Raw genomic sequence first — 24,936 nt, forward strand, 5'->3', positions numbered from 1 at the left:
GATGGGGGCTGCAGACTATGTGAAAGGGGAAAAAAAAGGAAATGAAAAAATCTCTCTAAGAAATTTCATTTACAAGTTTGGCTTTTGTTATGATCTCACTTTAAAGTCATTTAAGAACTGTATTTTAATCATATATATCAGTCTTATTATCAATCCAATTAAATTATTTTCCAAATTGCAACAATTTAGCTATATTTTGCTGTAACAATATGAAGTACATGTAATAATGTATCATGACTTTGAGAGAGCTCATTGTTAATACCTATAGCGTGTACTTCCTTGCTTTGATCAGTACAGATTACACTGGATTCCAGCCCCTTAGAAATATATCGCTGTGTTTGTCTAATATCTTATCTCTCTTTCCTGTAAAACTTTGGAGAAGAGAATCGGACTTATCCAAGAGATCAGAATTACAAGGCCAATTTTTTTCATTAATTAAATATTCTAGAGAAACAGTACAGACTAGTTGACAGAGAGCTGTAGGGTAGAGTTCCATCATACCTACATGTGGTATCCATCATGAATTAGGCTGTTAATTATTTCATTAGCCCAATGAAAAATAAAACATCTGTGCACGGGCTTACATTTTTACAGAAAGGCAGATACATGAACACTCTATCAATTTGAATTATATGTAGTACTTAGCACATTCTTCCTTTCATTGGCATCAAGGGAAACGCAAAGGCTATATCAAAAAAAATATCATATACATTCCAAGAGATAAAGAGGGAATCCTACATTGTGGTAAACCCTATCATCCTACTTTATCCCTTTACTTTTCTCTCCTCTGGATTGTTGTACCATTTTAATCACATTAACAGATTATGGTTTGTGTGTGCTTGGGATACAGCAGCTGACACGCTATCACTCTTGTGCTTTGCAATACAATCCTTGTGAGTAGACTAGATAATGTACCATAGTATCTGGTGTTTCACTGATGAGCTACATGTAGTTAATTTAACTTTGAATTTTACTACAATGACTTGATATTTTTATAGAGAAATCAGTGTTAAACTGCTTCAATCATTTATAGGCTGATTTTAATTTGCATATTATATGCAGCTGATTAAATTCCTACTGTGCTGTATGATCAATTGAAAATATTGACCTTGTTGTCCTTGTAAAGGTGTTAGTGCTAATGTTGTTTGATAATGTACATACCTAACATGTGAGTGCTAATGTTGTTTGATAATGTACATACTTAACATGTTAGTGCTAATGTTGTTTGATAATGTACGTACCTAACATGTTAGTGCTAATGTTGTTGGAAAATGTACGTACTTAACATGTTAGTGCTAATGTTGTTGGAAAATGTACGTACCTAACATGTTAGTGCTAATATTGTTTGATAATGTACGTACCTAACATGTTAGTGCTAATGTTGTTGAAAAATGTACATACCTAACATGTTAGTGCTAATGTTGTTTGATAATGTACGTACCTAACATGTTAGTGCTAATGTTGTTGGAAAATGTACGTACCTAACATGTTAGTGCTAATATTGTTTGATAATGTACATACCTAACATGTTAGTGCTAATGTTGTTTGATAATGTACGTACCTATGCTAATGTTGTTTGATAATGTACATACCTAACATGTTAGTGCTAATGTTGTTTGATAATGTACATACTTAACATGTTAGTGCTAATGTTGTTTGATAATGTACATACCTAACATGTTAGTGCTAATGTTGTTTGATAATGTACGTACCTATGCTAATGTTGTTGGAAAATGTACATACCTAACATGTTAGTGCTAATGTTGTTTGATAATGTACATACCTAACATGTTAGTGCTAATGTTGTTTGATAATGTACGTACCTAACATGTTAGTGCTAATGTTGTTGGAAAATGTACGTACTTAACATGTTAGTGCTAATGTTGTTGGAAAATGTACGTACCTAACATGTTAGTGCTAATGTTGTTGGAAAATGTACATACCTAACATGTTAGTGCTAATGTTGTTTGATAATGTACGTACCTAACATGTTAGTGCTAATGTTGTTGGAAAATGTACGTACCTAACATGTTAGTGCTAATATTGTTTGATAATGTACATACCTAACATGTTAGTGCTAATGTTGTTTGATAATGTACGTACCTAACATGTTAGTGCTAATGTTGTTGGAAAATGTACATACCTAACATGTTAGTGCTAATGTTGTTTGATAATGTACGTACTTAACATGTTAGTGCTAATGTTGTTTGATAATGTACGTACTTAACATGTTAGTGCTAATGTTGTTTGATAATGTACATACCTAACATGTGAGTGCTAATGTTGTTTGATAATGTACGTACCTATGCTAATGTTGTTGGAAAATGTACATACCTAACATGTTAGTGCTAATGTTGTTGGAAAATGTACATACCTAACATGTTAGTGCTAATGTTGTTTGATAATGTACGTACCTAACATGTTAGTGCTAATGTTGTTGGAAAATGTACATACCTAACATGTTAGTGCTAATGTTGTTTGATAATGTACATACCTAACATGTTAGTGCTAATGTTGTTTGATAATGTACGTACCTAACATGTTAGTGCTAATGTTGTTGGAAAATGTACGTACCTAACATGTTAGTGCTAATGTTGTTTGATAATGTACGTACCTATGCTAATGTTGTTGGAAAATGTACATACCTAACATGTTAGTGCTAATGTTGTTGGAAAATGTACATACCTAACATGTTAGTGCTAATGTTGTTTGATAATGTACGTACCTAACATGTTAGTGCTAATGTTGTTGGAAAATGTACATACCTAACATGTTAGTGCTAATGTTGTTTGATAATGTACGTACCTAACATGTTAGTGCTAATGTTGTTGGAAAATGTACATACCTAACATGTTAGTGCTAATGTTGTTTGATAATGTACATACCTAACATGTTAGTGCTAATGTTGTTTGATAATGTACGTACCTAACATGTTAGTGCTAATGTTGTTGGAAAATGTACGTACCTAACATGTTAGTGCTAATGTTGTTTGATAATGTACATACCTAACATGTTAGTGCTAATGTTGTTTGATAATGTACGTACTTAACATGTTAGTGCTAATGTTGTTGGATGATGTTATACCATGTTATGTTTGGTAATGTCTGTTTATACCAATTTGAAAACTTGAGAAATAAGAAATCCCACCCTCCACCCCCAACTCCTCAATAATTCCAACTGTGTCAATATACATGTTATACACTAGTGTTCAGTACCTGATATTCTCACCTTTCATTTTGTTCACTGAAAGGTCGATACAGTGAACACCAATTAAATCGCAAAATGTACAATCTTTATTTGTTATCCACATAGCTGTATTTGAAATAATAAATTACTACCCATCAATACCTCTAATTAAGAATGATTAAGAAACACTGATCATTGGAAGACCTTGACATCATTTTATGGCTGTTAATTATTACTATTAAATGCTATGTGGAGGCGTCGCTGTACTTAATTAAAACCTTACAGTTAATTTGTGTGAGATATATGTACGGGGTTAATGGATTTTTTATGACGTTTATAATTCACTACTTGTTATGACTTATATATATTAATTAATGGCTATGAAGTATACAAAAATTCTATAATTTTTTAATTAATAGAATGACACATTAACAAATTAAGGTGTCATGTATGATGTTTACACTGTAAATTAATGTACATTTCACAGTATTATGGGTGTAATTGGAAGAAATTTAATATGTTATAAAACATGAATATTTTAGATGCTTTACCTTTGAGACATTTTTCACAAAGTTATATGAGTTTCTGCCATCAGGAATAAAAAATATAAGTAAATGCTAAATCCACATACCCTTGATTCTACTCCAAAAACTGAGAGAGTGCACTATTTAGGAGGACGTTCACAGAATGTTTTATTTTCCAAACTTTCTAAATTAGTTGAGCCGTGCAAATGAAATAACTGCAAAGGTTTTATAGTTGATATTTGTTAACCTGTGATAAGTTGATGTCTAAGTACTGACCGTGCTAAATGAATGTCCTCACTTTTTGGGCAAAAACAAGATACAATATAATCAATAATATCATATCAGAGAAAAATACAAAGAAAGGATCTACCAAGCAGTTACATCAGTTACTAGTTAGAAGTATGATTTTACAGAAAGCAAGAAAAATTATAAATTCTATCCACATTTTTTTTAAACTGACAGATTTTTAAATTACCTTCGTACTGTTCACTGATTTTGTTTTTCTGGCACTGAGGGGTACATGGTGGCTGAGCCATGTTTACTAGGTTAAATCACCAAGATTTTCCAACAAAGAATGCTATTTCTTATTTTCGGTTTCATTTTTGAATGTACATTGGTTATTTAAAAGGATGGGGGAAAAAATTAGCCTGTTTATGTGCATAGATCCATCGAAGTGATCCGTTCTGAATATGTGAAAATGAAGTCAAGGCACGATAGATTGTATTTGCTAGAATCTGGCCGATCGCAAGGACACCTTGAAAATCGGGACAGTTGTTGCCAAGGTGTTGATTAAGGAAAGTTTGTCCATTGTGCGATAGCAAATATCAAATTCAGAAAAAAATATTTCTATGCCACAATTTGAATGCTTTAAACATTTTCAACTTACATCGTTTGAAAACTTTGTATAGAGATACATGGGCCTAGCTCTACCACTGTGATGTATATATCGTGTAAGACATCTTGGCACAAGGCACTAATTGCATAGATACCGACTTTTCTTGATTTTCCTACAACAATTGTTAGTACATATAGTACTGGTCCCAGATGGCAGACTTGCAGGTCGTAGTGCCAATTGTAGAGAATAAAAATCTTACTGTAGCTCCTGTTTGCATCCTCGATACCAACTTTTTGGACAGATGTGGAGCTTATGGTTTTTGATTATGGGAAGTTGTCATGAACATATAAACCTATCTCACTAAACATATGTTCAGGACTATTCTTTCTGCACTAAGGTAATCAGGACAAATGGTGATGACTTTTTTGTTGGTCATGTTAACTTAATTATTCCATCACTCAAACTTGAATTGTAGCAGTATATATTTCTTGAATCTTTGCGTAATTGTCAGACACATAATCTGCAATCTTAACTGTTGAAGGGGGAAACCAGAGGAGTGGGTAGAAACATTTGTCACTCATATTTGAAGAAATAAGAATTAAATCTAGTTTGAAGGGAGTTTGAATTTATTGATTGTAAAAGGATGTGAGTGAACAGGTGTTCGTAGCTGTTAATAAAATGTACAGTCACAAAGGTGAGAGAAATCAATTGAAACAGAAAAGATAAATGTACTGATTGAAGCCTTATATATAGATCACACAAACTTTGTTAACTGATTCATGTATGCGAGGACATGAACTTGAAAGTATATAAATTACATGGCCTACCAACTATAACAACATTGGTCTTAATCCTGGGCTTCTATCTTCATTTTCCCACAGTGCTGTACCTATGGTTTGTTATTGGATAGTGTTGTAGGATAGGTGAAGTTCTCTAGTCCCTAATTGGTGTTATTAGGGCCTGACCTTAAGGTCTCCTCCACTATCATAAAGGTGTGTCGAGGTCAAACATGTGGTTCTTATCATAATTAGCCTGTGTTAGAGCAGTTTCACCTTGTAATGACTGGATTGAAACTTAGCTGGTCAATGTCAAAATCAAGGAAATGCACTGAGGATAACAGAGAGGCACCTGCTGTTTTAGAAAAAGAAACCATCTGTCATGTGTTCAATATAACAAAACATCTGTTAACATTATGGAAGAGTTTTTGTCACTGTTTACCAGCATATGGATCTAAATACACCCATGGAAACGTTGATATTACAATATCAAAAGACATTTTTGAAATTAAAACCTGTGTGTTAATTTATTTGTTTTGTAAACTGTAATTACCTTTTTTTTTTATACATGTACAGCATCAATATCTCTATTTGTAGTACTATATAAAAAAATTGCTGTGGTTACGTTCCTGACTTGTTGGTTTTGATATGTAAATTAAGCAGTGGTCAATGGAGTATAGCACATATATGAAATGTCCTTTCAAATGTGAATGATACTGAAATTTAAATTAGAAATATCATGTACCCTTATATTGAATGAAACAAGATTGATTAACATAAGACCTTGAAAATGGTTTAAGATAATCTGGGGTTACATTTAATGTAAAGGTGAAAAATATCCTTACTTAACGCAAGACCTTGAAAATAGTTTCAGATTATTAGGAGTTTAATTTAATGTATCAGATGAAAAATGTACTCTATAGTATATGTATGTTCAGTGTTTGTCTTTATCTCTCCAGCTGATAGCTGATTATGAGGAGCAGGGAGGAAGTGGTTACCAGCCTCATAATGGAGATGGAGCAAGTGCCAGTTCAGCAGGAACTGCTAGTCCAGACATATTTCATCCTCCAGCCCAAAGTCCATCCTTCTCCCGAAAGGAGCTGCAGGAAGATCAGCATGACATTGTGGTCACTCCAAAGGATTTAACAACAGGTACATCTACAAACTGAAGGTCATCCATTTGTTGTCTAGATATACAAAGCAGGCAAAGGTTGTCCTTTTGTTGTCTAGATATACAAAGCAGGCAAAGGTTGTCCTTTTGTTGTCTAGATGTACAAAGCAGGCTATCTGAAGGTCATCCATTTGTTGTCTAGATATACAAAGCAGGCAAAGGTTGTCCTTTTGTTGTCTAGATATACAAAGCAGGCTATCTGAAGGTCATCCATTTGTTGTCTAGATATACAAAGCAGGCAAAGGATGTCCATTTGTTGCCTAGATACAGAGCAGGCTATCTGAAGGTCATCCATTTGTTGTCTAGATACAGGGCAGACTGTTTGAAGGTCGTCCATTTGTTGTCTTGATACAGAGCAGGCTACTTAAAGATCATACTTTTGTTGTCTAGATACAGCGCAGGCTTTCTAAATGTTGTTCATGATGTCTAGTTACAGTGCAGGGGATCTGAAGGTCATCCATGTTGACTAGATATAAAATAGGTTATCTGAAATTTATTAATGTTGTCTAATTACAGATCAGGCTATCTGAAGGTTGTTCTTGTTTAGTTACAGGGCAGGTTATTTGAAATTTATTAATGTTGTCTAGTTACAGTGCAGGCTATCTAAAGGTTGTTCTTGTTGTCTAGTTACAGTGCAGGCTATCTGAAGGTTGTTCTTGTTGTCTAGTTACAGTGCAGGTTATCTGAAGGTTGTTCTTGTTGTCTAGTTACAGTGCAGGCTATCTGAAGGTTGTTCTTGTTGTCTAGTTACAGTGCAGGCTATCTAAAGGTTGTTCTTGTTGTCTAGTTACAGTGCAGGCTATCTAAAGGTTGTTCTTGTTGTCTAGTTACAGTGCAGGCTCTCTGAAGGTTGTTCTTGTTGTCTAGTTACAGTGCAGGCTATCTGAAGGTTGTTCTTGTTGTCTAGTTACAGTGCAGGTTATCTGAAGGTTCTTGTTGTCTAGTTACAGTGCAGGCTATCTAAAGGTTGTTCTTGTTGTCTAGTTACAGAGCAGGCTATCTAAAGGATGTTCTTGTTGTCTAGTTACAGAGCAGGTTATCTAAAGGATGTTCTTGTTGTCTAGTTACAGTGCAGGCTATCTGAAGGTTGTTCTTGTTGTCTAGTTACAGAGCAGGTTATCTAAAGGATGTTCTTGTTGTCTAGTTACAGTGCAGGCTATCTGAAGGTTGTTCTTGTTGTCTAGTTACAGAGCAGGCTATCTAAAGGATGTTCTTGTTGTCTAGTTACAGAGCAGGTTATCTAAAGGATGTTCTTGTTGTCTAGTTACAGTGCAGGCTATCTGAAGGTTGTTCTTGTTGTCTAGTTACAGTGCAGGCTATCTGAAGGTTGTTCTTGTTGTCTAGTTACAGTGCAGGTTATCTAAAGGATGTTCTTGTTGTCTAGTTACAGTGCAGGCTATCTAAAGGTTGTTCTTGTTGTCTAGTTACAGTGCAGGTTATCTGAAGGTTCTTGTTGTCTAGTTACAGTGCAGGCTATCTGAAGGTTGTTCTTGTTGTCTAGTTACAGTGCAGGTTATCTGAAGGTTCTTGTTGTCTAGTTACAGTGCAGGCTATCTGAAAGTTGTTCTTGTTGTCTAGTTACAGAGCAAGCTAGTTGTAAAGCTATCATTTGCTGTTGGTGAAGAATGTGATGGTTACTATTGTCATCTGATCATTTTTCAGGGTGAACTACATATACTTAATTGTTGTTTCTTATCCCGAGAAATATCTAACAGTAACTGATAATGGAACAAATATTATCTTACTTATATTAGTTTTCATTAGTACTACTGGGTAAAAGTGATGATCTAAATATCTAGTACAGGTTGTAAGAAATCAGGCAATGTCATCAGTGTAATTATGTATTATTAGAATGCTTCAAAAAATGCTGGCAGATACTTTGAATAAATAACAGATACATGTTTGTAGAGTTCTGAGCTTCAGGAATCTTGTATACTGAATCTTCTTACTTCCCAAAATATGTGTTCTTTGGAAACCAGTAACATGTTCATCAGGCTGGTACTGAATGGCCTTTTCTTACTGAAAACCAAAAGATCTGTTTGATGATTTAAATGTTAATTTGAATTGAAATAAGTTAATAATGTGATATGACTGTCTTACAGGGTCAGGACTGACGGTCAGACATGGCAGTGAACCCATGTTGAATGTGACAGATGAGGACCGGTCAACAGAACCACAGTTAATGGTCAAGCCAATTAAGGTAAATGTTTTACATAAACAAGATGGAAAATATTTGAGTGTTAATGAAGAAAATTAGAGAGTTGGTAAATAAAAAAAGGTTCGAGATCACATAAATGAAGACTTCAATAGAAATCATGGTATTCTGATACACCCTCTCAGTGTATGATAATCATCGGAATTTATGAACCTTAATATGAAGATAATAACAATATTATAGATATTGGTTACGTATATAGTTACATGATGGTCAGAAGGAAAAGGTATTTAGGTGTAATAGGTTCTGCTCCATCACTTTGGTGTGTGAGATAATTGGAGCAAGACCAAGCACTTGCACACATACTATGTATGTACCTATAAATAGGCACAGATTTGTTAGCTCAAGTTAAAATACTCACCTTCTAAAGCGTTTATAAATTCACTATGGTCTTCTGACATATTTTGAACTATAAATCTGGAAAGGTCAGAATTACAGATGCAAATATTTTGATCCAATGTAGAAAATTAATGAAAAGCAAGTTTTGTTAGTTTTGAAAAAGCATAAAGTATCAAAAATATCTCAAGTTGACATGAAATTTTGTACACATCTCTCTTGAGAACTTAATGCACTTTCCCAATAACAACAAGAGTTTTGCTAATTCTGTTTAGTAATTCAGGTGGAGTTTTGAATTTTGTTAAAGAATTTTTCATGTTTTAAAAAAAAATTTAAGTTGGCAAAAGTTAAGTCAGCAATATGTATATAGGTGAATTTTGTTTCTTCAAAACTTTGAACTTAAATTTTCCATCATTATTTCCACATAAATGTATATTAAGACATGACTATAATAATAATAAATGACTTTATTTAAGAGTCGATAACACTTTGAGTACAAGACTCTTCTAACAAGTGGTCGACAGTAAAATGTACAATATATACAACATTAAGATTACAGCATCACATATGATATAAAAATCACAAATATCACAGCAAACTAGCATAATCATGAAGGACTAAGATGTACATCAATAAAACAAATGTAATGATAAATGCACATAGTGAAGAGGTATATATCAAGGTTATAGAGTGACTAATAATATAATAAAAGGACTAAATTAGCGAGGTTTTGTAAGGGATAAAGGACTGATAATTAAAACAATTAATTGGCAACAATTAATTGACAATTTCTCTTTCTCCACCAGTCATTCTTCAGTTATTTAATATTCCGTAAACGTAGAGATCAAATATGAGCTCAAGTCCTGGCCTGGTAATGATGAGAGTCCAAAACAGAATAATATTAACAATGATTAATGTAGATGTGATATTTTTGCCTTTGAATATATACGTGTATCGTAACATACTTTCAGATTAATGAAGAATTGTTCCAATACATCCATGGTTACTTTTTGTTATGCTTGTTTCACAATTCAGAACATTTATATCCATTGACGTGATATATATATATGTGTGTGTTACTTTGTATTTTGGGTGAAGAAAGCACTGAAGAAAAACGTAGATAATTATCTAGAAATTGTATACCAGTAAGTAGCCTAACTCTTTCTGAAGGACACGCTTCATTACCTCTGCTGTTGATACAGGTCTCGTGACATAGGTGTTATGTATATGTAGAACCCAGAACAGCTTTACTTTTTGTCAATGTCTTGTTAGTTTGGTGGGTATCTAAAAGATAATTTTAATTTTGAAAAAAAAATTTTTGTTCCACAATACTAATTGATTCCCTACTCCGATTTGGCCATAAATAAATTTTAAAATCCTTAAAAAAAAATTCTTAATTTTCTGTTATTGATAACACATTTTAAGGAAATAGGTTCAAAACATTCATTAATTTCAATTTGTTGTAGGAATTAAATTAAGCTAACTATGCTAAAGTCATTTTCTGGTCAGGTACTTTATCACCTTACTCATTCACTTGAGTAACCAGATTCCATCACATGACCTTTGACCTTGGCAGAGGGACAGACTACAGTGTGTTTCACTTTCTGTGTCTACTCAAGATCTTATATATGTGTAAGGTGGATATTATTTGTTACACACAAAACACATAATAAACAGAACACGCCTGGTCTTGTTGATTTTATGACTGATCCAGTAATTTGATTCTGTACCATGTGTTATGATAGTACTCATCCTCTCTACTGGACTCCACTCAGCCTATGGACCAGCTCAAGGTTATCAGATACTTTAGGCTGTAAGATGTGTTTATTTTCAAAACACAAACCTCTTCAGCATTACAGTGTAGTGATGTTTTGTGAAAAGGACCATAGGCAGTAATACTGTATACAGGAACATATACCAATGTACACAAAACAGGTGTCACAAATGAGACGAAAACTTGTTAACAGATCAAGTTGGATGGAATTTCAGGTAAATGATGAAGCGAAGCCCACTGGAATCATGCATGTCAAACAAGCATCATTGGACGAAGGCAAATCTAGGAACCCTTTCAGTCGGTTTGCAAGGGATTCCTGGAGACAGTCTGTTGGAAGTCGTCCAGATATGTACAAATGGTTGGAGGCCCAGGAACGACAGCAGGACAAGTATCATCAACCAGTATGTATCATAGACAATAAAAATTCTAAAGTTTAGGGAAATAGATTTTTCTTACAGCAGTTTTAGTAATGTGAAATCAATTATAAGCTATATTGACAACTTCCATTGCATTTTGGTAGTAGAGTTAAGTTAAGATAAACACACAATAGGCAAGCAGCCAAGGTGAAATCTATCTTAACCAGATTTTTGCTGAAAAGATATAAGAAAAGGTTTCAATTTTCAGCTGTTATCAGAAAATGTTATTTTATGTTGTACATGTATAATTCTTGAAACAAAACTTTTGAATTATTTTTGTTGCATTACTCTGTACCTATTTATAGAGGATATAGTACATTTCTTGAGGGAGATTGAGAGGATATGGCGTTTTATCAAAATACCTTTATCATATATCTAATTCAAAGATGGAGAGACGAGAGCCTGTTGGTAGTGTTAGTATGGAAACCAAGGAAGACAACTCTGTTTCCCAGCCTGTAATCAAACCAGCCCTGACGCCAAACATATCCGAGTAAGTTATTGTTACTGAACTAATGGCCTAGTTCCTTGTCCAGTTAATAAACCTTTTCAAGATTTAACCCTAAAGATGTGAGTTAATTTGACTAAGTCTGCAGAGTTTGAATAAATGTTGTAGTTAAAATTCATGTTAATGTAATAAAACTTGTAATATTCACAAGGATTATCTATTTCTTCTAGTCCTGTAGAAATTATTCTCATCAATGACGGAGGTCCCCTAGGTATCCATGTAGTTCCTGAGTACAACGAATCTCAAAAGTAAGTGACAGTATTAATCATCCAGACTAATTAGACTCCTTTATTTCATAGAGGTGTGAAAAGATAGAAAAGTATTCAAAGACAGAAAAGGCGAAAGATGTTAAACACAATTTAATAATGAATTACTTAAAAGTTGTCTTTCATCGTTTTATATTGAGATTGCCATTGGTCAAGGTTAAAGGGTCATGGATCACATTTGAATACTTCTGTGTGAATGGGGGTAGGGGATTTCATGCCTTACAGATGTTTTCTTCTATTCATATTAGACCAATTAGACTTCAAAATAAAGCTAATGGCAGATGGCAGAAATGTTTTATAAGTTGACATTGTTTGTAATGTAACCTTTCCATTTCCAGGGAGTTGGGTTTACTGGTACAAGGAATAGAACCAGGTGGCAAAATTTTTAAAGATGGTCGTCTTAGTGTCAATGACCGAATTGTTACCATAAATGGAACTAGTTTACATGGTGTCAGTTTTACCAGGTTTGTATTTCTGTAAGTATGTGGTCAAACTCTGTAGATCCTATTTCTCGTGTCTCTTGGATTAAGACAACTGACGGTTGATCATCTGTACAATTTTGATATTGGAGGTATCCCGGTGAGTACAAAACAGGGAAGATAGGTGTTCTTAGATGTTGCTTTGCTAGGAATCTGAGTGACTGATGGATTTTTGACCTGTGAAGACTGATCCTTACCAATACTTATTATGTAGGTTAGTTGTTATATAATTAATTCTTTATTGTCAGAAATTGGCATACAATTGCAACTTTAAAAAAAAAAGTGGCATTCCGAAAACTGTTCATATTACAAACTTCAATGAGTTGGTGAAAAGATGCACCAGACCTGATATGAGTTTCTTTACTGTTTGATATTGAAACTAGCATCATTAAGATAAGTGATATTTTAAACTAAATCTTCTGATCAAGTTATGGAAGTGTCTAGTGAACATCAAAAGATAGCGTTAATCACAAAGACTTTCTAATAAAATCTTTTGTATAAATAAGCTTGTAACATGCAGACTAAAATTAAACATGTGTCAGCACTTCAAACAACCAAAGTCATCAGATAAATAATTGAGTGGTGAGATAGAGCCCTGCCAAATGTATCAGTTTTCTGAGGAAGGTACTGTAGGCTGCTGAGTATACAGTGGGATTACATAACCCACCATATCAGGATCTTGAATGTTAACTCATCACAGTAAACTGAGGACAAAAGATCCATGTGGTTTTTTTCTTTTTTTTTTTCTCATTTATCTAAGTTAGTCACTTTTAAACATGTACCAGAGTTTGGGATAACTTCTTCTGTCACTGTTTACTGGTGAATGTTGATCCCAACCTTTCCTAATTTCTTTGAAAATTGTTTGTTTTCAGGGCTCAAGACATATTTCGCAAGGCTATGACCACATCAGAAATACAACTGTTTGTAGTAAAGAAAAAAGCATCTCTGCCAAAAAATCCTCCTCCACCTGTTGCCCCCAAACCTCGCAGCCACACACCTGTTAAACCATCTCCTCTGACTCTCCCTATTAATAATAAGCTAGATTTGGTAGACCAGTTATCTCCCCTTGGCCCAGAGATCACCAGTACACCGACAGGATCTGTACAGAGCACCAGTCCAGACACACAGGATGGGAAGTCACCCCTGTCACAGCGTACCTTCAGGGAGCCAATCAGATCTGGACACCATCATGCCAACCCATTGTCCCCAATCAAGAAGGTCCCTCCTGTTCCACCAGCAAGAAATCCAAAGACCTCTCTCTCAGCAAATCCGGAGCCAACCATCTCAACCATCAAGGCTCCCACCAATACCAAGAGAATTGGCAAGAAAATAGCCATAGAACTCACTAAAGGTAATGGTAATAATCTATATTTCCAAATCTCAAAAAAAAAAAAAAAAAAATTAACAATTTATCCTCCTTGACAGCTTTTGAAATAAAAGATTTGTGTCATATAAACTCCTTGACAGTATTAGTTCATATTCACACCTTAGAATCACTTCATCAAGATCAATATCAAAATAGATTTTGGTGGTCATTGGTCAAGGTCAAAGGTCACTGTTGACCACTTTTGAAATAAAAATGAAAGCCTGTTCACAACATAGATATGTTATGAACTCCTTAACAGATTAAGTTGGTAACAGATTAAGATCAAAAGAAATGATAAAGGGATAAATTCATTAGATATACAACAGTGTATTGCATTTTTGATAATCCCTCTAGAAGTTAAGAATTTTATGTTTTTTCCTTGTTTGTATTGTTTACTACGTGCCCTGCATTTAGCAACTAAACAACTGTTAAAAAAATATTATATTTGTAATCTTACTTGACCTGTTTCTAACATGTCAAATATTGTGTTTATTTTGTAGGTCCACAGGGACTTGGGTTCAGTGTTACAACCAGAGACAACCCTGCGGGTGGGGACTCACCCATCTACATCAAAAATATACTCCCAAAAGGAGCTGCCATTGCAGATGGACGACTGAAGGCTGGTGACAGACTTTTAGAAGTATGTTCAGCATCAGAGGATCATGTATTAGTGATAAAGACATAATCAACTGATCTGATAGAATTTAATATAAATTATGTGTACATCACAAAATTTAAAGTAATTTTGTTTCTACTAAAATACCTCCCAATTGGCTTACTTTTATTCTGTTCTTTTGCATGCGCAATAATGTCTAATTTTCATTAGACCATCAGAGACCACAGCCTGTATTCTGGTCTCATTCTTTTTAACATTGATGAACTGATAATGAAATATGCTCATGGTGTCATTTGCATTCCCTCAAAACTTCTTAAGATATGATATATAAAGCTGGAAGTTATAAAGATGTGGTAATTAGCATGTTTTTAAGCTGGGTTTAAGTGGTTTAATGACAGAATATATTTGGTATTTTCTACAGGTGAATGGTGCTGACATGACTGGTAAGACTCAGTCAGAGGCAGTAGCACGACTTAAGAATTGTGCCATGGGTAGTCTTGTCAAAATTGTTGTGTCCAGACAGGAAGTGGAACAAGAGGAGAGATTTCGTGTTCCTCGCAAACTGGTATGTATGCAGTATATCAATGCTATCCGGGATCATGTTTAGCTCAGCTGGTATAAACACCTGTGAGCTATAGCAGTGGTGCAAAATCCTTATGTCTATCAAATGTCTGCCACAGAAACCTGAGGTATAGAAATACTCACAGACGCGCTGTTAAAAGTGTTCAAACAAAAGAAATTGGTGTTCATATTTATTACAGGGCACAAACATTTAATAGTTGAATTTCTAATTAATTTCTAATTGTCTGAAAGGGATGAACTTGTATTATCAGGTAATGAGTAAGGCTTACAGTTTTCATATTTAAAAATGAAATGATTTTTGCTTTCTTTTTCATTGTAAATGTTTTTTAAAAAAAAGATGAAAAATGCAATTCTGTGTGAAAGACCTAGTGAGTGATTACCACCTGTTGTTTTCTCATGATACTATAGGGAACATGGACGAAATGTCATTATCTGTTGTAGATCAACATGATGCAGCATGTTGATTGTTGAGGAGGTTGAAATAAGTTGTGTATTTTGGTGTTGATTTTCCACCACGGGAATGAATACCAAACAATAGCTAGATATGACTTTGCATATGTTATAAAGTGAATTATTGGAATTTACCTTTTTTGAATTATTCCATGCAGAGACAGTGACAATAGTTTCAAGATGGATACATGTTATAATATCTATGAACAATTTTTTGTAAGATATATTCCATCCTATTCTGCTTATCCTGCTTTTATAGAATAAATACTAATTAAACTTTAATGTAATGAATTTCAAGATAATTCAATTTCTATCAACAGTTTTCATTATCTTCTCGCAAGTTTTCTCAGTGTTCTGATGTAAAATATTTCCTCCATATAACAATCAAACTATGCTTATTAGAAAAGTACTTTGATGTTTCATTTGCTATTTCTGTTGTTTACATTCACATATCTCACATTTACCAAGTATCTGTTGAAGCCAGGAAGATGACAAGTTGCCCTAAATTTTATGTGACTCTGACCTATCACATCTGTTGAGGAGTCCAGCTGATGGCCACGCCTCCTTGGCACCCACTGTATTATTTGCTACGCCCACTTGTGTTAATGACACACCCCTTCACGGTTTTGTTTGGGTACTAACCCTGCTGCCTGATTGTTGTTGTCACTGTAGATGTGTACTGTGCTATCTGTAGCAATATGCATGCTAACTTTAGTGGTTGTAACTTTGAGTATTGCCAAGTTTGGACAGATATAGTTTCTAGTTGCCTGAAAATGTACAGGCTTCAAGAAGTTTTATGGAGTATTTAAAATATGATATATTCTTTTCATTTTTCATCTTTTCTATTCCTATTCATACGCTGAGTGCTTCATTTTCTTTTAAAAGGCTGTCCTTTCCTTTTGTTCCTTTTGATCTGTGCTATGTAGTTGTAAAGTGTTGTATGGTTAGATTAGAAACCATTGTTTCATATTTAGGTTTGCTATTAGGGATGCAAGTGGATTTTCATTTTTCCTCAAGTTTTATCATTCTGTTCATCATATTTGAAGTTACTTAATATGTGATAATTCATAGGTTTTAATTTTACTTTGTGGTCTAGTCAAATTTATCATACTATAGATTCATTAAGGTGATTTATGTGATTAATGAGGAAAGATTACCTCATGAGCCCCATTACCCATTTTTGTATATAATATACAATGTTTGATTCCTGAACACCAAGAAACAATTTAACAGTTACACAAAATGTTGCCCACTGTTTTCTCCTGTCATTGACATCATATTGTGGTGTCATCTTGTCATTGCTTTAATGTCTAAAGAATTTATTTTCAAGTTGAAGAAAATCTTTAAATCTAAATGATCATATTAATATGTACTTTTTCTTTAGTTCCCCCCCTCCTCCCCCCGACTTTTTCTCCTGCTTTCTCCTTTTTTTCCTCAGTTATTTTCCAGTAACATGTATGCTTTACTCTTTCTGTATTCTGTTAGATAGCAGGTTCTTTCTTTGTAACATATCATCTGCTTGTATTTTTGTCCTGTATGAAGTACATTTTTCTTCGAGCAAAATATTCACCATTATGGTGAAATACTTGTGTTCATGTCAAGTAGGCTTCATCATTAAATTCACTTTTCAACTATAATCTTCATTTTATATTGATGATTTTATCTTCTTGTCAGTTGTGGTAAAATATATGCCACATTTAGAATGTCACAGTTGCCACTTTTTTTATGAGGAAAACTAATAGTCCTGTCTAAAAACTTGCTTTCTTTTGCATGAAATTTTTTGGTTGTTTGTCAGTGTGGCTAATATCGTAATAACACATTAATCCACAACTGCAGGTGTGATGGCTTTTGCTCTGTTTGTATAGTAATGCCAACTGTGAAATGAGAGGGATGGTAAGGCCAGGTTAGGTATTAGTGTGACTGTTATTGTACTGGTAGTATCCTAGTGATGAATGAGAGGGATGGTAAGGCCAGGTTAGGTATTAGTGTGACTGTTATTGTACTGGTAGTATCCTAGTGAGGAATAAGAGGGGTGGTGAGGACAGGTTAGGTATTAGTGTGACTGTTATTGTACTGGTAGTATCCTAGTGAGGAATGAGAGGGGTGACTGTTATTGTACTGGTTGTATCCTAGTGATGAATGAGAGGGATGGTAAGGCCAGGTTAGGTATTAGTGTGACTGTTATTGTACTGGTAGTATCCTAGTGAGGAATGAGAGGGATGGTAAGGCCAGGTTAGGTATTAGTGTGACTGTTATTGTACTGTCAGTGTCTTATCACCTAGGCAAGTTGGATTATTACAACACTTAAGATAAAGAAAGCTGTCAGTTATAACATGCAGAAACGAAACAATTTATATCAACTAAAAGAGGATGTACGCCCTTGGTTTGTGATTCAGCAGATCGCTTTATTGTGTGTGTTAACCTAAATGATGATATAATTACTCAGATATAAGTGTATCAGGGCTCTTTACTTACATTGTGGTATGACCTGATGTATAATGTAACCTAGCAGGGCTGATTGTTTGGGAGATGCCAGGTCAGTGTATGACCTGATGTATAATGTAACCTAGCAGGGCTGATTGTTTGGGAGATGCCAGGTCAGTGTATGACCTGATGTATAATGTAACCTAGCAGGGCTGATTGTTTGGGAGATGCCAGGTCAGTGTATGACCTGATGTATAATGTAACCTAGCAGGGCTGATTGTAAGGGAGATGCCAGGTCAGTGTATGACCTGATGTATAATGTAACCTAGCAGGGCTGATTGTTTGGGAGATGCCAGGTCAGTGTATGACCTGATGTATAATGTAACCTAGCAGGGTTGATTGTTTGGGAGATGCCAGGTCAGTGTATGACCTGATGTATAATGTAACCTAGCAGGGCTGATTGTTTGGGAGATGCCAGGTCATATAACCTATAGACAGTCTGCTGATGCAGTGATTGGTTAGAAACAAACTAAGTGGCTTATTTTAACAATTACCTCCCCTTGTAAGATTGTTTTTTTTTAGTATGTTGTTGTAAACGTTTTTCTCTAGAATAGAATTCTTATCATACCATAATATAATCAGCGTTAACTTGGACTACAAGGTATTGGTATTGTGTGTTATTGGTTGTGTACAGGGATTGATCTGTCAGAAATTACTCTAGGTATTATTCGTCATTTGTATCTACTTGTTTCATAATGCTATTTTTTAATTGTCTTTTTTCATAGATTCACTTTATTTGTACATACTTTCTGATATATTATTAAACTTGTATTGTAAAATTGTCAGAGCGTCTACCTAAAATGACCAATCCCTGTACTAGTCAGAGCACTAGCTATGTGTACTTCTATATTAATTTGTAGTAGAACTTAGGTAAGTACTGACTGTATGTGTTGTAGTGATTCTTTGAATGCTTCATTTGTCAAAACAACATGTTTAACAGAACGAGCATAGATCTATAACAGGGAGGGTAAATTGTTTCCACAGTGATAAATACAATGCTGGTATGTAAATGATACCAATCACTTGTACTAACAAACACAATGTCATTTTTATACACAAATATGTTTAAGTTATTGTTAATTTGGGTTTCATCATCATTAACAACCATTAGCAAAGTCTGGTCAATGTATGTCAAATGAAGTGTTCAAACCCTTTACCTAGCTAGCACCGTAACATCAATAGTTTTGTGATGTGGCCTCGACCTTTGAACTCTCCTGGACTCCTCTTGTCATCTTCTTGTGCGTTTTCAGGATAATGAGAAAGAAAACCAAAAACAAAATGTCTTACAGCCCTCAGAAAAGTCTGGTGATGATGGTACGCTTGTGGGAATGAGGAACAAGGAGATTCTTACCCTCGATATTCCACTGAAAGAATCAGGGTCAGCAGGTTTAGGGGTCAGTGTCAAGGGTAAGACCCAAACTACAGAGCACGGACAAAGGGATCTGGGCATCTTTATCAAAGCTGTGATACATGGAGGGGCTGCTTCCAAGGTAAAAAGGGAAATAGATTGAAGAGTAATTTCCTTGTATCAAGTTGCTTTGAATATAAGTGTTTCAGTGTAAGTTGGAATGAAACATTGCAATATTTTGGTTTATATTCTGTTTGTCTCCCCACAAGTAAGCCTACCTGTAGTAAGTAATATATTGTTCACTGACTTCTCAAAGTAAAATATAACTGTAGGTGTATTGTGTAAGAAATCACTTGTTATATTATTAAAGACCTCTAGTCTACCTTATACAACAGGAAACAAAATGTAAAACTACTAAAAATAGTTCTGTGTTAGATACTAATGAGGATTTTAATGTTGATTTTGTGTATTTGTTTACAGGATGGAAGATTAATTATCAACGACCAGTTGTTAGAAGTAAATGGTGATGTGTTACAAGGGCTATCTAATACAGAAGCCATGGTAACGCTACGGAATTCTATGCAGAAAGATGGACCGTTATTAGGACATATACACCTTGTGATAGCACGGAGAATAGGGGCACCGTCCCCATCCCCGTATCAGGAGTACAGTACAGATTACATGCTGTTTGATGAACAGCGGACTAGTGGTGATGATAGTCAGGAAAATAGGGTTGATATAGAAAGTGAACGGACGTCAGGTGCTAAGGGAGGTAACTCTAAAGAAAGTAACAACAATATCAAAGATTATATAGATGGTGCTAAAGCACAAAACTCTGCATTGGAGCGACTGATGAGTGGGGGTAATGGCCTGCGAAATGACTCCTACACACGGGCTACAAGTGATCAAGATGTAGAAGGGGTAGGGCTCCGTAATGAATCTTACACACGAGCCACCAATGATAGTGCTAACATGTTTTTACCAGGAATGTCTCCTGCAGCTAGTCATCAGCGCAGTGCCCCCACCCTCAGGCCCCGGGGGGTGGAAGCAGTGATGATTGAGGATGACTCTAGCCATAAAAAGCAGGTAATGTTTGCAAATTTGGCAGTGTGACATATTACTGGTAATGTTAATGTAATGATTAATGTAGGATATCTGTAATTGGTATTAATCAATGTACATCATAATTAGGTTATGTGTTAAGTGCAAAAATGTAGTAGCTGACATTTTCATTATAATGGTTTGATATTAAAACATCTGCCATGTGGGTTCACAAAGCTTCAGTTAATCAAACTAAACTTTTTATTTTTCCCCCAATGTTTTCCCAGCAATATGATGGCTAGTGAATGATGATTAAGGGAGGTTACTGTGACCAGTGAGTTTGAACTGCAACCTGCACTGATAGTTTTTCTGTCATGAATAAGCTTCATGATTTCTAAATTGACACTTGTATTATACATATCTTTTTACAATTTTCAAAGCATATGGAGTAGTGTTCACTTACTCTGTCCAGTAATGGCTTTAAAATCTTTATATAATGGATTCTGTCATTGCCAAACTTTGGTCTTTTTAGTTCCCATGTTTCAATGATAATGATTAATGTCTACCTCTTGCATACCGGTAAATGGTGTGGTCCCGAGAGGGTACTATTGATCACCTGTGTGTATTCAGGTATAAGATGAGCTGGTCCTTTATAGTTGCAAAGAATTTCCTTTATATTTGGTAGAATAATAATGACAGTACTGTTATGTTTCTTGATCAATTTGCCTAGAATTATGACATGAAGATGCGTCCACATTCAACGCTGGGGATCCTGAGAGGGTCCCCGCCCAATTCCAACAGTAGCAGCTCTGAGGACCTAAGGGAACAGCCACCTAGCTGGCTGCGAGGCCCAGACTGGAATCGCCATCCAAGTACACCCAGTGATAGACATCCTAGTACAACTAGTGATAGACATCCTAGTACAACTAGTGAGGAGCCTATGTAAGTAAATGAGGCTCACCACCATGACCCAGTAAAAAGTAGATAATTTACGATATCTAACCAACTTTGTAGTCTATTTCAATTTTCTATGTCGGTTTTGTTAAGTATTTTATTGTAATACATTATTGTATTTTATAGTATACTTTTCCATTTGTGTCTTGAAGAATCTCGAGTTCCATTCACCTGTACAGGTGAGAGATATACAGCATTGTAACGGTGAAGAATAAGTTCTATTTCTGTGTGATACTAAAAGTCCTTGAAAGTATCAGCTTGATTACCAACAGGTGCATCCTTTATATATAACAATTCTGTCCCAGTCACACTACCTGTCCCAGTCACACCACCTGTCCCAGTTACACCACCTGTTCCAACCACACCCAACCACACCACCTGTCCCAACCACACCCAGCCACACCACCTGTCCCAGCCACACCCAGCCGCACCACCTGTCCCAACCACACCACCTGTCCCACCCACACCACCGTATCAGCCACACCACCTGTCCCAGTTACACCATCTGTCCCAACCACACCACCAATCCCAGTCACACCACCTGTCCCAGGCACACCACCTGTCCAAGGTGCGCCACCTGTCCCAGCCACACCACCTGATATGCTGACCATTTTTTTGTGACCAGAATCTCTGGTACAATTATACATCACTGAGAAGGTACTATAGCTTTCCCATTATTATTGCTGTAATATCAGGAGTCCCTTGGTGGCTGAACCATTTGCACGTGATGGTGTTGGGCGACAGAGTATGTCAGAAAAAAGGCGTGGCCATCAGGACCCAAGGGGCAGCGAGTATTACCAGCGAGCCAAAACCATAAGGGACAGTCAGAAAGGTAAGGAGCTAAATGTACCCCACTTTTACTTCATCAGTGGTAGATACATTTGTAAATTAGCTTTTCATTTACTAAGTTTTATGGCTTTAAAAGTATCATTTACTGAATTATGTTAATTAGAATTACACTTAAAATAAATATTGAAGTGATCAGGTGATTTTGTTGAAATTGTTTTGTTTGAAATAGTTTCTCTAAAACCATCATTTTTACAAATATATAAACTACATATAATCATTCCATAGCTTTGTCCCCGTCATATTATACCTTGGCAACCATGCTGGTCTTATCACCATATAGCAACCACTTTACCATACCAACCATTGCTGGTCATATCACCATATTGCAACCATATTGCTATAGCAACCATGCTGGTAACATTACTATGGCAACTATGCTGGCCATTTTGTCATTTTCCCATAATTATAACAACCGTTTGCTTATCACATCGCCATAGTACAGTACTTGTATGGTGATTTTCTGATTAGGGCAGTCTAATAATGCTGATGGGATTCTCACACGGTGAATGTGCATTTGGAAATCTAAAACACAAGTAGGATGTCCATTATGATTTTGTTGTGTTCGTTTTCAGATGAAAAGACAAAAAAGCGTCGTTCAGCCTCCTTTCATGTGGCAGGTAGCAACCTGAGTTTATACCTCCATTGTTTGTTGGCCATTGATTCTGTAGTCAGACACTGTCTATATAGTATTCTTGGAGCATGGCCTCTACATTTATCTTCTCACAGTACCACCACAAGTTGGCAGCATTTCCACACAAAAACAGGCTTTTTATATCATTATGAAAGCATCAGGTCACTTTATACAATTTTAATTTTACAGTAATATTACTGATATTACTTAAAATCTGTCTGATGTATATTTACATTTTAAGCTTCAATATTTTTATGAATTACTTAATTAACTAATTGATTTATTTTTGATGTTACCAAGGTAACTAGTTGATTTATTTTTGATGTTACCAATAACAAAACAAAGACAGTATTTATTTTACCCGTGTCATACAACACGTTAGAATACCTATTGGTATACTGATAATGACCTGTTTTTGTCCGGTTTTGTTACACCACTTGGTATCTCTAACTACAATTCCAACAATACTACTTTGTTATAATATGCATATGACTTAATTGAGTTTCAAGAAATCAAGTTGAAATTAATACACATTTTGTTTTTGTAATGGTGTTATCATTTATGGAATTGTTGGTGGGGAACACAATATAAATATCTAAATCAAAACATTCCAATATCTATAGAGTTATTGTTTTTTTTATCTAGTTTTAATTTATAACTGTGTAAGATTTCCAAAGTTTGGTTTGCTCCCTGTGATATAAAGTTATAGACATTTACTTAGTGGTTCCTACAATACAACATCAGAATTAGTTCTCCATAAAGTATACTGAATCACTCTGGTTTGATTCCTCAAAATCATCCGCAGATTAAATTCCTTTTTATTATCATATTAATTACAGTTTGATACCAAACTAGTAAACATTAAATATTTTTCTTATGAATATCTATTAACCTACAATTAATTACAGCCTGTAAAAGCTCCTGCTAGTAAATTAATGTAAAATAAATTATTTAATAATAATTATATACATCTATTAATCAAACAAAGTATATAGCATACAAATTAATGCTTTTTATGTAAATCCTAAATATTGCTTAACATCACCGTCATACTGTTCTTACCTATTAATTTTATTTCTTAATCAAGAAACAAAGCCATCGCTGACTAGAATGATATAACTACTAGGTGCTGATATAATCACTCTCTGCAACATAAGACACTATATTTCAGTCTAATATTGTAAATTGGGTTATTTTTGCGGTAAAAAATTTCAGGCACTCTCTACAAACCTTTTGGATAATCTGTTACCAGTGATGTCCTGTTTGGGTAGGGTCCTTTGTATCTATATATCTTACTCCTTATTTCAATATTTCTCTGGATGGTAACTAAAAGATCTCTTCTCACTGATGTATTTGACTTGGAGGTATAAAAAAAAAGTTAATGTGTTGAATATTGATAGGGTTAATAACTGTTTTTGTTACAGTGTTTGAGTTTGCTGTTTATTTCTTTTTTTTTTCAAATATTATTTGTTCAAGATGTTGATATTTTTTTGTAATATTCTGTGTAGGATGCTAATGTACAATTCCATGTAAGGATGTCAACATATAGACTGTAGTACCATATAAGGATATTCCCATTTAATGTACCATAATGGGTTTACATACAAACTACATACAGTACCATGTACAAATATCAATACTTAGTCCCATATAAAAATGTTTTAATATTTTATACCATATTTATAAAGATGTTTTTATGTACCATATGGATATGATCGTATAAGGATATTAACTTTATGTACCATATAAGGATGTGTACAAAACCATATAAGGATGTGTACAATACCATATAAGGATGTGTACAATACCATATAAAGATGTGTACAATACCATATAAGGATGCTAACATACCATACCATATAAGGATGCTAACATACCATACCATATAAGGATGCTAACCTACAATATTTTACAAGGATTCTACTGTATAAGTACACATGTAAATAAGGATGTTCGGATACAGTATGATTATGTATTGATATGATATTGAAGTAAATTTTTCTTCCTATAATATAATTTATTATAGGCCTACCAGTATTAACAAATATTTACTATATTATATGATCTGGGTACATGAAAGTCTGATTTGAATCCATTTGAATTTAACCTTTGAAATTTATATGATCAATTTA

At 34.7% G+C, this 24,936-nt stretch overlaps 1 protein-coding gene across 1 annotated transcript in view; it reads left to right on the plus strand.

Annotated features, from left to right (window-relative positions):
* The window catches only part of LOC132545016 (partitioning defective 3 homolog), a 63,213-nt gene that overhangs the window by 22,241 nt on the left and 16,036 nt on the right, over positions 1-24,936 (plus strand). Inside the window, exons 3-16 of the mRNA XM_060208684.1 lie at positions 6,281-6,473; positions 8,595-8,692; positions 11,033-11,218; positions 11,620-11,723; positions 11,909-11,986; positions 12,343-12,468; positions 13,356-13,834; positions 14,350-14,489; positions 14,887-15,030; positions 19,232-19,471; positions 19,810-20,415; positions 21,101-21,312; positions 22,020-22,156; positions 22,746-22,790. Coding sequence (XP_060064667.1) covers positions 6,281-6,473; positions 8,595-8,692; positions 11,033-11,218; positions 11,620-11,723; positions 11,909-11,986; positions 12,343-12,468; positions 13,356-13,834; positions 14,350-14,489; positions 14,887-15,030; positions 19,232-19,471; positions 19,810-20,415; positions 21,101-21,312; positions 22,020-22,156; positions 22,746-22,790 — 2,788 coding nt within the window. The remainder of the gene's footprint in view (positions 1-6,280; positions 6,474-8,594; positions 8,693-11,032; positions 11,219-11,619; positions 11,724-11,908; positions 11,987-12,342; positions 12,469-13,355; positions 13,835-14,349; positions 14,490-14,886; positions 15,031-19,231; positions 19,472-19,809; positions 20,416-21,100; positions 21,313-22,019; positions 22,157-22,745; positions 22,791-24,936) is intronic.

The sequence above is a fragment of the Ylistrum balloti genome, unplaced genomic scaffold (assembly GCF_031769215.1).
Source record: "Ylistrum balloti isolate Yb309-2 unplaced genomic scaffold, AGI_CSIRO_Ybal_v1 Utg369592, whole genome shotgun sequence".
Classification (NCBI taxonomy): domain Eukaryota; kingdom Metazoa; phylum Mollusca; class Bivalvia; order Pectinida; family Pectinidae; genus Ylistrum; species Ylistrum balloti.